The sequence below is a fragment of the Lactuca virosa genome, chromosome 9 (genome assembly GCF_052849685.1).
Source record: "Lactuca virosa cultivar CGN04683 chromosome 9, Lactuca_virosa_CGN04683_v6, whole genome shotgun sequence".
Taxonomy (NCBI): Eukaryota; Viridiplantae; Streptophyta; class Magnoliopsida; order Asterales; family Asteraceae; genus Lactuca; species Lactuca virosa.
This window is the reverse complement of record NC_136434.1, coordinates 171,559,623-171,574,948: the sequence shown is the minus strand read 5'-3', so window position 1 is coordinate 171,574,948 and position 15,326 is coordinate 171,559,623. Positions and strand designations below refer to the sequence as shown.

At 31.5% G+C, this 15,326-nt stretch overlaps 1 protein-coding gene and 1 non-coding gene across 2 annotated transcripts; one reads left to right on the top strand and one right to left on the bottom strand.

Moving 5' to 3' along the window:
• Window positions 1-1,370: 1,370 nt before the first annotated feature.
• Window positions 1,371-9,772, top strand: LOC145136356 (kinesin-like protein KIN-7D, mitochondrial). The gene is made up of 25 exons (XM_079070484.1): window positions 1,371-2,080; window positions 2,187-2,284; window positions 2,409-2,498; window positions 2,627-2,679; window positions 3,522-3,587; window positions 3,828-3,881; window positions 4,011-4,070; window positions 4,202-4,280; window positions 4,495-4,562; window positions 5,314-5,370; window positions 5,465-5,569; window positions 5,651-5,755; window positions 5,891-5,998; window positions 6,099-6,233; window positions 6,332-6,508; window positions 6,613-6,723; window positions 6,870-7,007; window positions 7,107-7,226; window positions 7,338-7,388; window positions 7,473-7,520; window positions 7,660-7,782; window positions 7,867-8,553; window positions 8,795-8,936; window positions 9,039-9,155; window positions 9,584-9,772. Exons 1-24 carry the CDS (start codon window positions 1,731-1,733, stop codon window positions 9,122-9,124), a joined length of 3,111 nt encoding a protein of 1,036 aa, XP_078926610.1. The 5' UTR covers window positions 1,371-1,730; the 3' UTR covers window positions 9,125-9,155; window positions 9,584-9,772.
• A 4,733-nt stretch (window positions 9,773-14,505) lies between these two features.
• Window positions 14,506-14,608, bottom strand: LOC145141540 (U6 spliceosomal RNA). The gene has a single exon (XR_013722735.1). It is a non-coding gene; the product is annotated as a U6 spliceosomal RNA (small nuclear RNA).
• Window positions 14,609-15,326: the final 718 nt, after the last annotated feature.

The following is a 15,326-nucleotide window of genomic DNA, read 5'->3' as shown; positions in this document are numbered from 1 at the left end:
AGAAATCTTCTCACCTCGTGAGGACTCTCACATCGTGAGAATTACTTCTCACTATGTGAGAACGAGTTTTCACCGAATTTCACTCAAACTTCAACAGTCATAACTTTATCATTTCAATTCCGTTTTCGGCGTTCTTTATATACACGGAAATGTATTAACGAGCCTTAAATTATTCATGCCATGGTTCTACTAATAAAGTTTCCTTTCTTGCATCTAATTCGTTTGAAATATTTTATTAGCCTTTTCTACTACCATCTGAGGATAGTCACCATAACCAGCTAAAGTACCATAGATGTAATTTTATTAAAACCACCCAGACAAATTGTATAAAAAATAAAAAAACCAAACAAAAAATACAGATTGATATAAACCACATCCATCAAAATTATAATTTACTTATTTTTATATAATTTTATATCTTGGTAAAATATTTATTTAACAATTTCTTATTAGAAAGTGTAAAATTGAAAATTTCGAATTCTTTCGAGAAAGTTCTAATTGGAAAACTTAAATATAAAGGATGAGGAAACAATAGTAAATTTCATTGAGCTCCTGGCCGGCGATTAGGTTTATATATTTGTCACTGTCATTCCCGCTCATTTGACGCTTGTTTTTTAAAATTAAACTCAAGGAGCCGTCGTTTTCAGCCAAAACCCAAGTTTTCAAATTTTACAGCCCCCACGCGCCCACGGCCCCCCTCCCCTCCATGTCACCCACTACCTATCACCTTCTTTTATTCCCATTTTATCTCCCCTTTACAATAAATTAATATATAACTTTATGAGAGTAAAATATAATATTTTAAAAATTCAAATTCACATTCTTTCAAAATTTAAATCAAATCGTTAATCACTCAACGTTTACTTTTGTAATTTTATACATTACGAAATTTGTCTTATTTTTCTTGATAAAATTATATTTTATTACTCTATAAAAGTTATTTTATAAAGCGTTTTATTTAAAAAAAGTAAACATATTTGTTTGAATATCGGAACAAATGTTTTTTAAGTAACAAAATTATATTTTATATAAATATGTTTTTATCATAAAACCAAAATATTTCACATTCTAATTGATTTTTAATCATACAAGTGTGATAGACGGATTATATATTTATTTATATATAACATATTCTATTCTATCAATTATGTAACGTTTTTTTTACTCTATCATTTTACACAAATGTCATAAATTATATAACTACGTTTTTAATAGATTAAGTATATTATAAGTAAAATAATAATTATATTGATTGTAAAATAAAAACTATTGCATATATGCAAAATTAAATATAAAATTTTAAATTAATGAATTAAATATCTAAAAAGGTTAAATAAACTTAAAAAATATCCTTCCATTGTTCGATTACCTCCCTCCCACTCTCTTCCTTTCTCTCTCTCTCTGCTCGCGTTTTGTCGTAAACCAGAAGAAACACACACACACACACACCATTTCCTACCACACAGTTTCTCTCTCTGTACGTATATGAAAGTATATAGACGTACACCCTGACTTTCTCTCTCTAGAGGAGCTTCTCGATCAGATATATATACAATACTGTGATTTTCTCTCTCTAGAGGAGCTTCGAATCACTCACCGACTGAACCAATGTTGGTTTTAGGTTCTACTAACCAAGGAACATGGGGGAACTCTGACATATTCAATGTTTTTAATTGAGTTATTATTGGTTGATTTTGTCCGGTTGTTGAATCTGTGAGTTAAATCGGTCAATGGCCGCTTCCTCTTCAAGAGGACGAAGTAGTTCACCATTCCCCAACCAGAAGCCTTCAAGTCCGTTTTCATCATCTTCATCGTCTTCATCTTTCAAGCAGACTGTACATAGATCATCATCCTCCGCTGCGACTTTCTACGGAGGCGGCTCAGGGAACGGTTACGGTTCAAGATCTGATACTCTTGGTCGGACTACATCTGAATCGATGTACTCTCGAGGTGCTTACGACGCGCCTTCGCCTGTAGATTATCCGTCTGCCGATGAGTTGATAGATGAGCCGATTGATGAATTCTCCAGACCGGCAGGAGGTGACAGCATTTCCGTCACGATTCGGTTTAGGCCTTTGAGGTAATTTCGAGATCTTGAATTTGAATTGGTTTTAGGTATATCCGAAGTGTTTGGTTTGGATTTGCTACAGTTCCAAGACAATGTGATAAATTTGTGGTGTCTGTAGTGAAAGAGAGTATCAGAGAGGAGATGAGATTGCGTGGTACGCCGACGGAGATAAACTTGTGCGCAATGAGTACAATCCGGCCACTTCATATGCGTTTGGTACAAACTTTGGCCTTCTCGATTATTAAATAAACCAACCTAAAATGGTTACAACACTGGTTGAAGTTAAAATGGAAGTTCATCTCAGATTAGGGTTACTTACCTTGTATGTTCTGTATAACAGATAGAGTGTTTGGATCCTTCGCGGAGACTCATGAAGTGTATGAAGTAGCTGCTGGACCTGTTATAAAGGCTGCTATGGACGGCATAAATGGTGTGGTAAAACTAGATCCAATTTAAAAAACACTATTATGCTACTTCCCTGAGTTTATTCATCGTACAAATTAAAAAAAGGGATTTAGCAAAACACTAGTTGGGGCTAATGTATGACTGCAAATGCAGGAACTGTATTTGCATATGGTGTAACAAGCAGTGGGAAGACACATACTATGCATGTAAGCACAGTTTTTTTTTCTGTGATATTAATGAACTGTAAATCTGTAATGATCTTGAGTGGTATTTACAAGCTCATATTGCATTTAAGATGGCAGTTAGTAAGAATATAGTATGTGTAACCCATTGTTTGAGGAGTTTAATTAATATTGGTTATGGAGTAAATGAGTAATAGCTGATATGTATCATAAAAAGGATATGATAGGAGCTTGTGGTCTATAGCAATTAGCAATACATCCAATTTAAATTGGACTTTATCTTCACAGTGGCTACTGGCTAGCCATTAAGCAGCTCTGTTGATAAATATGAGTGTCTATTAGCAAAAGATCCATATATTGCATGTTGTTAAGTTATACAGATAGACAAGACCTGAAACATAGTTCATACAATGATTGCTGAATTTGTCCATTTTGATGAATTCGGGTACTATCCAAAGTAAGCTATATACTTCCAGCGTTTCTATAGCAAGATATCAGTGCAGCAAATAATAAATTGTCAGTGATGATACCTGGAGTAAGAATACAACCATAAGTTGTATCTATTAATTATAGTAAATTTTGCAGGATTATTTTAAGTGACAAATTCATTGTAGTAGGATAAGTGAATTAAATGCTAGATTTTAAAGGTGGCATTCTGTAATCTCTCTAGGTTTAAGAGCTTGTAGCAGCTAGAAAGTATGCTAATGGGTGTAACTGTTTATATTTTATAGAACTGAAATGTAGCACAAATTCACAAAAACGGAAAGCAAAGTTGTTACCTAATGGTTGTTTGTATTTCCCTTCACACTCTCTGTAGTTGCTTTATGTTCTCCAGAACTCTTTATTCTTCTTATTTCTTTTCACAGGGTGATCATAATTCTCCAGGAATAATACCTTTGGCAATAAAGGACGTTTTCAGCATTATACAGGATGTAAGTGTTCTTCTAGAACTCCCTCTTATATGTATGTGTGTACTTGCTTACGTTACATACATGATATATGTATGAACATATACACACATACATATACATAAATACATAATACACATACATTACATATATTCATAAAAAAATACTTACACACATTCTGTGTGCAGTTTTGGTATGTTTGCTTTATTATTTATGTCATAATTCTTGTTTATGAATAATGAACACCTTGCATTTACTTTTCAGACGCCAGGAAGGGAGTTCTTATTGCGTGTGTCCTACATTGAGATATATAATGAGGTTTCTTTTCTCATGGCCAATAATATATGTAGTTGCTTTATTTTTGATTGAGGATCATAAATGAACTTTATAAGCAACATTCTTTGATTCACCATGCTCTGCTTAAGTGCTTATGCTTTCTCATGTCAGGTGATCAATGATCTACTTGATCCAACAGGACAAAATCTGCGTGTTCGAGAAGATTCACAGGTTTCTCCATTAACTTACCATAATTCCATGTTGCATAATCATCATGTTATTGGTATTATATCATCATGTTATGTGGTGATAAATTTATATATATTTGTGTGTTCTTATTATTGTTTTCTATTCATGGAAAGGGTACATATGTTGAGGGTATAAAGGAAGAGGTGGTTTTGTCTCCTGGACATGCCCTTTCTTTCATTGCTGCTGGTGAAGGTACTGCTCAATCTATCTGTGTGTGTGTGTGTGTGTGTGTATATATATATATATATATATATATATATATATATATATATATATTCTAGAGATCCTAAGGTGAAATCAACTATAGATTATTTTCTGTGTGTGCATATTAGATCAACTTATATGATTGAGAATGATTTACATAGATACGAATATAATCTAACTCTTTTTTATTTATTGTATGCAGAGCACAGGCACATTGGTTCAAATAATTTTAATCTTCTTAGCAGCCGTAGTCACACAATATTTACCCTGGTATGTGATTCACATGAAGTTTATAGCTGTAATTTTTCATCTCTTTATGAGCTTACATTTGTTATGGAATAAACATATCTTGTAAACATATTCAGTTTCTGAGTTTATGCTGTTGACTTCGTTTACTTTTTCAAGGTCAGAAAGCAAGAAAAATCGAAAAAAGAAAATAAACAAATAAATGATATTGAAAGAATAATAGATAGTTTAGCATGACATAATAAGTTCAAAGATAATAAACTAGTATTTCCAATGTTACAAACTGCAAATTATTAAGTGAACAAGTAAAAGAAACTAGTTAACTAGATATGGAATAATGAAATAATGTAAGTGCAAAAAACACAGTTACAAAAGTGAACTAACCTTTTTAACAGTAACATAAACTTGACAACTAGAGAAATTGACAGCTGAAATAATCAATTTACAGTAACATTATGAGTTACGACATAAATTTAATAACTAAATTATCTGCTTAAATTTAAAACTGACGGATAAATTATTTGCTGAACTAACACTGTCATAAACTTAACTAAATCAACAGCTGAAAGCTTACAATCAAGTTAACAGATAAACCAACGTTAAACATGTAACAAACAAAACAGCTGAAGTTATATAATAACAAAATTACAAAACTAAACTAACAATTTAAGACTTTATTACTCAACAGCTAAGTAGGTCAACTGCTAAAAAAATAAACTTATGTGTTTCATTGTTAACTGTATCAACGATCTCTAACATATATTTGAACTTGCAGATGATTGAAAGTAGTGCTCATGGTGACGAATATGATGGAGTCATATTTTCTCAACTTGTATGTCCACACCTTGTTTTAAAGTCTCCCTATTATTATATCACTTAATTTTCATTCCATCTTTTATTCAAAATCATTTTTCTATTTTTTCTAGAATTTAATCGATCTAGCGGGATCAGAGAGCTCAAAAACTGAAACAACTGGACTGAGAAGGAAAGAAGGATCTTACATAAACAAAAGTCTTCTAACCCTTGGAACTGTAAGAGAATTTGGATTTCTTCAATATAAAATGTATTAATTTATAAAGTTGGATAACGTATTTGAATTGTGGAAATCACAGGTAATTGGAAAACTTAGTGAGGGAAAGGCATCTCATGTTCCTTACAGAGATTCAAAACTTACTCGCATTCTACAGTCTTCATTGAGTGGCCATGGCCATGTTTCAGTAAGCATTAATAAACTTGACTTTTTAAGTTATATATTCATTACAAAGCAACATACTTTATGTTTTTTTACTGATTAGCAAAGCAACATGCTTGTATCTTTGACCCATAATCAAATTTTTTTTTTCTCTTTCCAGCTTATTTGTACTATAACTCCAGCATCTAGTAGCATGGAGGAGACTCACAATACATTAAAATTTGCAAGCAGGGCAAAACGTATTGAAATCTATGCCTCTCGCAATAAGGTTTGTTAATTGTTATGACATGATGACATCAGCGTTTTTATCTGTTTTTCAGTTTACTAAAAACACAAGTATTAATCTTAAACTATTCATCTTATTACAGATTATTGATGAAAAATCTTTGATTAAGAAGTACCAAAGAGAGATATCAGCTCTTAAACTAGAGCTTGATCAATTTCGTAGAGGGATGCTTGTAGGAGGTGTCAATCCAGAAGAGATAATGACATTAAAGCAGAAGGTTCTATTTCATTTTCTTTTTTTTATTTGCTATTAGTACAAATTCTTTTAGTGTATAAATTAGTTCACTTTTTTTATGTTTTAAAATTTGTATTATAGTTGGAAGAAGGACAAGTGAAAATGCAATCACGATTAGAAGAAGAGGAAGAAGCCAAAGCTGCTCTCATGAGCCGAATTCAGAGGCTCACAAAGCTAATACTTGTTTCCTCAAAACATACAATTCCTGGGTTGACCGATGCATCTGGTCAACAGAGTCTTTCTGTTAACGATGATGATGTTAGTTTAAACATTCTCAATTTAATTTCCCATGTTTTACGTGGCCTCACAATGGAATTTTAGAATTAATGATTTAACTTTTTTGTTGATGCTATTTGTTTCAGAATGGTTCTCTGCTCTTGAACAGTGACTTAATTTCTGGTGATTCTATTACCGAGTCAACTCAACCGGGTGAAGTCATTACTCGTTCTGCTAGTGGTATAAAGCTGCTAACAGTATGTTTCATGGAGCTCTCATCTCTTAATATCACATTTCAACACATACAGTACATGATAGTTCTACTTTTATATAAATATATAAAGTAGAAACCTTAGTTTTTTTAATATGTTATGTTTGACTTTGACTTTGACTTTGACCACAGGGTGGACTTTCAATAGATGAAATGGACCTTCTAGTGGAAAGAGTGAAAATGCTTGCAGGAGAGATTGCATTCAGTTCAAGTACCATGAAACGTTTAGTAGAACAATCTGCCAATGATCCTGAGAGCTCAAAAACCCAAGTAAAGCTTTGTTACCCCTCTTTCCTCTGTATATATTATTATTATTATATTATATATTCAAATCCTTTAGATTACTTATAAACATATGGTGATGATCAGATAGAGGACCTGGAGCGTGAAATAGAAGAAAAAAGAAGGCAAATGAGGGCTTTGGAGAGACAGATTGTTGAAAGCAATGAAGCTTCAATTTCTAATACATCATTGACTGATATGCAACAGGTACACTTTTTTCTCTTTATTTTTTCTTACTTAGTTATTGTCTTTCCACAATCCACAACCTATACATTAACTAATTTACCAACATTTCCTTTTTTTGTTTCTCCAAAACAGACAATGATGAAGTTAATGACACAGTGTGATGAAAAGGGTTTTGAGTTAGAGGTTAGTATCGACATTTTAACCCAACTCATGACATTAATTGCTAATAATTTTCCTCAAAAGTCGTAACATCGTCTATAATTGCAGATCATGTCAGCAGACAACCGCATCCTCCAGGAAGAATTGCAAAACAGGGTATCTGTATTTATAATTTATAAAACAAAGACATGTAGCTTTTGAATTGTGTCTATTTTTTTATAGTATTTGTCGAATACATTGTTTATTTTGTATTTAAAATAACACATGTTTTTTAATTTTCTTTATTCTATTGCAGTGTACTGAAGTTAAAGAACTGCAAGAAAGAATCATGTTGCTTGAACAACAGCTCCTTACATCTTCAGAACATCCAAGATCTAAAGACTACATCGATGAGCTAAGAACACAAATCAAGATTCAGGTATGTTATATAACTTATGTTGTTATTTAGCAAAATTAAATTCTGGCAAATAATTAATTAAATCCGTTTTATAATATTAATCAGGAGGTAGAAAATGAGAAATTAAAGCTAGAACAAATTCACATTCTAGAGGAGAACAGCGGATTATGTGTACAGAATCAGAAACTTTCAGAAGAAGCTTCGTATGCTAAGGAATTAGCTTCAGCTGCTGCGGTTGAACTCAAGAATCTAGCCAGTGAAATTACCAAACTGTCCCTAGAAAACGCAAAACTTGAAAAGGAGTTAATGTCTGCTTGCGAGTTGGCAAATTCCAAATCCAGAAAGTACGATGCTAAAAATGGTCGAAAAGGGCGATCTTCCAGCCGAGTCAAAGATGATTTTGACTCATGGAATCTTGACCCTGAAGATTTAAAAATGGAGTTACAAGCAAGGAAACAAAGGGAAGCGAGACTTGAGGCTGCTTTATCTGAGAAAGAAGTTATAGAAGAGGAATATAGGAAAAAGGCTGAGGAAATGAAGAAAAAGGAAGCGGCTTTGGAGAATGATTTGGCTAATATGTGGGTTCTTGTTGCTCAGTTGAAGAAAGAGGCGAAAGGTGTAACAGTTAATGAATCGAATAGTAATGGAATTGAGAGGGGTGAAACTGTAAATTACCCGAAAGTAGAAAACGGTGGTCGGGATAATATAGTTGTTAAAGAGAGACAAGTTTTGGATGGTTCAGAAAAAGCTCATGATGTGGTGAAAGAAGAGCCCCTTGTTGCTCGCTTGAAGGTACTTACATCTCTTTTAAACAAAAAAAGGGTAAAATGGTCATTTGCTCATATTTAGACAAGTCCAAAAACGAAACACAAGACTTTAGTGCATGTTTTCGTTTGGCTTAATGGACTTAATCTGGAAACAATCATTTGTTATTCAACATCTTTTTTTTAAACAGAAGGGTAAAAAGGTCATTTACTCACATTCGTTGCTATTTCATGAGTGATAATTAAGTAAAATGTGCACATTTATATAGGCTCGAATGCAAGAGATGAAGGAGAAGGAGAAAGAGGTGAGTTACAACAATGGAAATGGGGGAGATGCAAATTCTCATGTATGTAAAGTATGCTTTGAGTCACCAACAACAACAATGCTTCTTCCTTGCAGACATTTTAGTTGTAAGTTTCTTCAAACTTCAAACTTAAACTTGGTTGCTATTTCAATACTTGTTAAATACTTACTTCGTATTTTTACATTTTTGCCCTTTTTGGCTTTTGCAGTGTGTAAATCTTGTTCACTTGCCTGTTCCGAATGTCCAATCTGCCGAACTAAAATTGCAGATAGAATTTTTGCTTTCACTTCTTGATATTTGCACTTTGCCTCCCTCAAAAATGAAGGTACGCCAACTTTCTTTTTCTTTTTCAATACAGAGATTTACAACTTTGGTCCTTGAGTATGCATATTTTTTATTTTATTTTATTATTTCAGTTTGGTACTTATTTCATGTTTTTATAACGTTTTTGGTGTCTGTTCCAAGTAAAAAGTAAAATGACTATTTTTGGGAAAGTTACCTCTTTGGTCCTTAAGCATGGCTGATTTGTCAGTTTTGGCCCTGAAAGGTTTCTATTGAACATGGACCAAAAATGTTACGAGAACTTCAAACAAGGACCAAATTTATAAGAAAAACTTTTTGGGACCAAAATTGGAAAAAGAAAATCAGCTATATTTAGGGACCAAAAGTGTAATTTACTCTTTTTGATATTACCAAAGTACAATCAATGCCTTTTTTGGAACACATTTTGAGCTATGTGTTGGTGTCCTGCAGGAGTTTTTTTTTTTTCATGGAGGGATGAGGATAAATCCCCTTTGTGGGTGTCATTAAACTGTGTATGTAAAAACTGTTGAAAAAAGGTATAGTCATGTTTTGTTTTGTTTTGTGTATGTATTTAATATTTATAATCCCAAACTCCTGTAATTTTAAACGTTAGTACAATAGAAAAGACCAATTCATCTACGAATTCTCTCACCTTCTGATCATGGGTTAATGTTAAAAAAATTTATGTAATTGGAATCATATCTTAAATTGTTGGCATTTTGTACCTTAACACTAAATCAATATCAATCAATATAACGCTAGCCAAATACAAATATGTCATACAAAGGGTTATATTCAGCAAAACCAGTTGGTTGCTTAAATTTAGAAGCTCTAAGTTTGTAACTTTCATATGGTGTATAAAAATGTTCAACAAAAGTAGCTTGTAAGTTTTTGAAATGTGTAAAATGATTTAAAACATAAAAAATTAAAAGTTAAAACATCCTAGTAGTTGTTAAAAGTTATTTGAAATATTCAAACAAAGAAAATAAGATTATAGTAAGATTATTATAAGATAATACCTTATGCCAGAAAAGAATACAATAAGATTATATTTCTATTAAAAAGTCATGGCCTTATCGTTAATAAATACAAAATATAAGATTTTTTTGAAGGTTACCAGTTAAAATCCCAAATGTTCAAACGATTACCAATTACTTATCATTTTTTGAAAAAACAAATGTTGGTCTTTTGTATTTTTTGTTAAAAAAACACATGGCTTTATCCTTAATAAAACCCAAAATATAATGATTTTTCTCAAGATTTCCCATTATTAAAAGTGTTATTTGAGAGCAAAATTGTTAGAGGTACCTCATGTTTGAGTAGGAGACTATGCGCTTAAGTATGCGGAGAAAGACTAAGGTAGTGTTTGTTTTTTGTCTGCAGATCTGCGTAGCCTCTTCTGTCTGCGCCGCGCAGACATTAGCCTTCGCAGACTGTTTGTTTTTCTGAAGACTGCAGACCTAAAAATGTCTGCGCGCCCTCTTCTTGGCGCAGATGTGGACCAAAGTCTTCTAACATCTTCAGACATCTTCTAGCCTTAAAAAACATATATATCTTTATTTTTTTTAAGTTTTTTTTTAATTTATATTTTTTCCAACTTTATTAATGATAAACAATTTGAAAAAAAATTACAAAACTTAAAAAAAAAACGTTCGACGATACAAACATGATATTTTTGACAAATTTATAAATAAAGATTTATTACAATAATAGTCATTGAAGTTGTTTATATAAATATGAAAAAAGATCATAATATATTCTTATATTTTTTTGCCAAATTTTGTAAAACATTATTTAATACAGTATCGTCAATTTCTCGAGAAAATATTTATGGTATGTTTTTAATGGATTTAATTGAAAAAATCAAAGTTTATTTTCATCCATTTATGTATCAAATTCTTTGATCACTAATTATAATGTTTAGTTATAACTTTGCAACCAAAGTTGTTGGTTTTTATCAAATATATACGTTAATTCATACCATTTTTATTTTTATTTTTTATACAATAATACATAAAAGTTGATCTATATAACAAAGTTATAAAAATATTAAAAAAATCACTTTGAAGTTTAAAAAAATCAGTTTATATAGATTTCAGTTTATTTTAGTAGCCCGCAGATGTTAAAAAAACAAACAGTCTTCTTTTTTCATACTGCAGACGTTTGGTCCACCTCTTCTACTGCAGAGGTCTACAGATCTGGTCCGCAGACTGCAGACATTTTGCCTCAGAAAAAACAAACAACACCTAACTTACAAGATAGTGATTTTAAAGGTTTGTTTTGATCTTACCTTTTTATGGGAGATTTGTGAGATTTTTTAATTGAGAATTTAGGTTGTTCGACTTATATACCCTTCATACAAAAGCTTGATTGTGTGTCGGCTTTTGTCATGATAGCAGGACAAGATGATGTTATGGGTTGTTGGCCGTTTTGGAAAAAAAAAGGGGGGGGGGCAGAGGAGTAATGTTGCCTTTTTTTGTCATTTAGCTATTTTTAGGAAAGATCACAAGACAAGATTAATATGAACTTGAATATTTAATCAATAGAAACAGTTCAAACTCTAGACTCCGGTTGTGGGTGAGTTTTACTAATAATTAATTTCCTTGGCACAAATAAAATCTTATGAATTTTTCGAAACTTATATTGTAATGCTCTTTCTTGTTTTCGCAACAACTATTTTCAGGAAAATATTTGTTGGGTTAATGTCACAAAAATCCTCAAGTTTATAGGAAATTGTCAATTTTACCCAAAGTTGTTTATTTATGTTCGTTAATGCCTCATATTTAGCTAAATTTTTATCACTTTTGGACATTTATCCGGTTTTGCTCTCCCTAGCCGGTCAACCAAGCCTCGTGGATGCTTACTTGGATTCATTTGCCGACGTGACAACTGACATAATATGTCACGTCTGACTTGACACACTCATAAGATAAAGGGAAGCGTTGCTAAAGAAAATTGGCAACATTAAGGCATCGCCTTTAACCACCAAATCTGGGGAGTTTTTGATATCTTTATCTCTGAATTAATATATAATCTGATTAACTGGAACCTTTTATAACAATAATAATAACAACAATGCATCAATTATATATAAAAAACCAGAATGAAAAACATGAAACTTTTGTTGGCTTGGCGGTAAGGCGCTCGCCTTTTGTTTCCTGTGGTGCTAGTTTGAATCTCACTTCCTACATTTTCTTCACCTTAGCGCCATTATTTTTCTTGTCCAAGTACCAAGCTGACGTGACACTCCATGTCATCACTTATCTCCACACAAGCATCTGTGACCGGAAAACCTTACAGAAGGGCAAAAATGATAAAATTAATTCAAATGTGAGCATTAATGGACATAAAATTCAATTATAGGGAAACCCGACAAAAGCTTACAAATTTGAGAATTTTTATGGCATTTTCACATATTTGTTTCTCAAGTAATATCTTTCTTTTATATTTTTTTATTCTTGATAAACACATCTATAATTATTACACATTTTCTTTTCAATTCTTTGACAACGTGGTACCATGGGTGCCACATTTCCCATGTGAAAAATACATTCATAGTTATAGTTTTTTATTTTTGGTTTTTTCATTATGATTTACCAAATTGCCTATTTGTTCTTCAATGTATAAATGCCCAATCCTTACAAACATGAGCACAACTTTCTACACATGTTTTGAACTTATTATGTGATGACGAATGATTGGAATCATAAAACCAACCGCAATAAAAACAAGTTGTGAAATATCTATTATAATAGTTGTCTAAATATTTTAATAATATTCATTTAAAACCTACAAAACTTTTTTATTATTCTGATTTTAATATTAACTCTTCACATTTCAACATAATATATATATATATATATATATATATATATATATATATATATATATATATATGCTGAAATAATTTAATCATATTCATTTGAAACCTAGAAAATTTTTGGATCTTTTATTTTATTTAATAAATTAAACTCCATTATTATTCTAATTTTAATATTAACTCTTCAGATTTCAACATAATATTTAATTTAATTATTTAAATTGGTTTACCCTTAAATATTTTATAACATAGTCTTTTTTATTCTTAACCATCGTCATTTGAAACTATCATGACCTTCAACTTATATAAGAATCACTACACCTTAATTATTTTTAATTAATGATACTTAATTTTGTTAATTAAAATGTGTTAGAGATACAATTATATTGATTTGTTTATTATAGAATTCCATTTTTATTTTTCATATTACCATAATGATTCTAGACATAAAAAATGATCTATCAAATTTACAATTGTTGAATACAACGGTTTGTGTTGCTATATGCTTATTATATACATGTTTGCCTAAATCACAATTTTTAAATTATTTCGTATATGGATAATAAATAGAGACATATACATAGGCGTTTGAGGTTGCACTAAGTCGAAATCGTTATAAAGTAGGGATAATGACTTAGGAGGGTAATAAGGTTTCCAGTTTGTCCGTATTAGGTCACTAAGGTTTTTTTTGTGCCTATTAGACCAATATGGTTGTTATTACCGTTTAGAAATAGTCCTTTTTACCGGTTAAAACCGGTAAAAATGACTATTTCTAAACGGTAATAACAACCATATTGGTCTAATACGCACAAAAAAAACCTTAGTGACCTAATACGAACAAACTAGAAACCTAATTACCCTCCTAAGTCATTAACCCTAATTATTTAGAAAACATGCTTACTAATCAATGTGACTGACTTGTTTGACTAAAAATAGTTTCTTCCATTTAAACTTATCTCACAACCCTTCCAAAACTTCTAAGTCCAAAAACTCATATGATTGATGATCTTCATTACATAAATATGCAACATTTTATCAATAACTTCTTTTTTGTCATTTAAATGTTTACATGAACACATTCATATGTACAAATACAATCTCACTTTGATACCTCCCATCAATGTCTACATTTGATAACGAATGAAAATGTAAAACCAACAAGGACTTGCAGAGGTTGCCTATTATCAATTATTTTATAAAAAGCAAAACCACAATATGAACTAAGAAACTGAAGTTGCAAAATTAATCAAAAATCAGCACATAAACAAACACATACATACTATATACAACACATAAACGGAAGTTTATAAAGCATGAAACTTAATGACAGGAAAAGTAAAAAACTTAAAGGAGACGTTGTAAAAAGAAAGATCACCCTTACTTGCCACAAATGGTTGAAGACATCAACAAGAAGATCAATTTGACCATGGAATCCACATGTTGTCTGATCATGACTTCAGTAGATGAACTACCGAAACATAAGAATTGCAATTGACTCTATTAGCATTTGAAAATGGAATTAGGGTTCCAGAGAAGACGACGAAGGGTTAAAAAAAATTTGGACCATTTCTCAATTTGTGTTTGTCATCCTTGCGCAGGGGCCATGCTAATCTTCTCTGTATCGTTCCAATTTTATCGGATGTCCCCAAAGGGACGACTATAGATGAAGAGCTTCGCCATATAGAGGAGTAGCAGGTTATATGGGACGACGCGAGTTCTAAACGAATTAGTTTGCTGTTAATGGTCATATATTCTCAATGTGTTTAAATTTAGGGTTAATGACTTAGGAGGGTAATTAGGTTTCCAGTTTGTCCGTATTAGGTCACTAAGGTTTTTTTTGTGCGTATTAGACCAATATGGTTGTTATTACCGTTTACAAATAGTCATTTTTACCGGTTAAAACCGGTAAAAGGACTATTTCTAAACGGTAATAACAACCATATTGGTCTAATACGCACAAAAAAAACCTTAGTGACCTAATACGGACAAACTGGAAACCTAATTACCCTCCTAAGTCATTATCCCTTATAAAGTATTTTCATATGCATCAAGATGTTGAGATTTGTTTTCAAAATTAACAAGGCATGAAAAGGTTAATTGTAAGGTGATGTAGAGTAAGGGTACCTAACACTCAGTTAAATTAGATTTGGGTTAGAAAACTAGATGGTGGTAAGTGAATTAAAAATATTAGAGAATGTCGGTGGAGTCATTTGTCATATTTTTTCTTCTAATTCTTCATTTTCAAAATTCTTCTTTACACAAAGAATGCATGGGATGTATCATTGTGTGTAGGTTAAAATTCTATTTGTTATGATTTTCACTACTGAATTTTATTCCTGCTCAACACGCGAAGATATGCCTAGTATATCTAAT

Coding starts and splice junctions, on each gene's coding strand:
- LOC145136356 (XM_079070484.1), top strand. CDS start 1,731: ATGGCCGCTTCCTCTTCAAGAGGACGAAGTAGTTCACCATTCCCCAAC. Junction 4,563..5,313: donor GTCACACAATATTTACCCTG/GTATGTGATTCA, acceptor TTGAACTTGCAG/ATGATTGAAAGTAGTGCTCA. Junction 6,509..6,612: donor TTTCTGTTAACGATGATGAT/GTTAGTTTAAAC, acceptor TATTTGTTTCAG/AATGGTTCTCTGCTCTTGAA.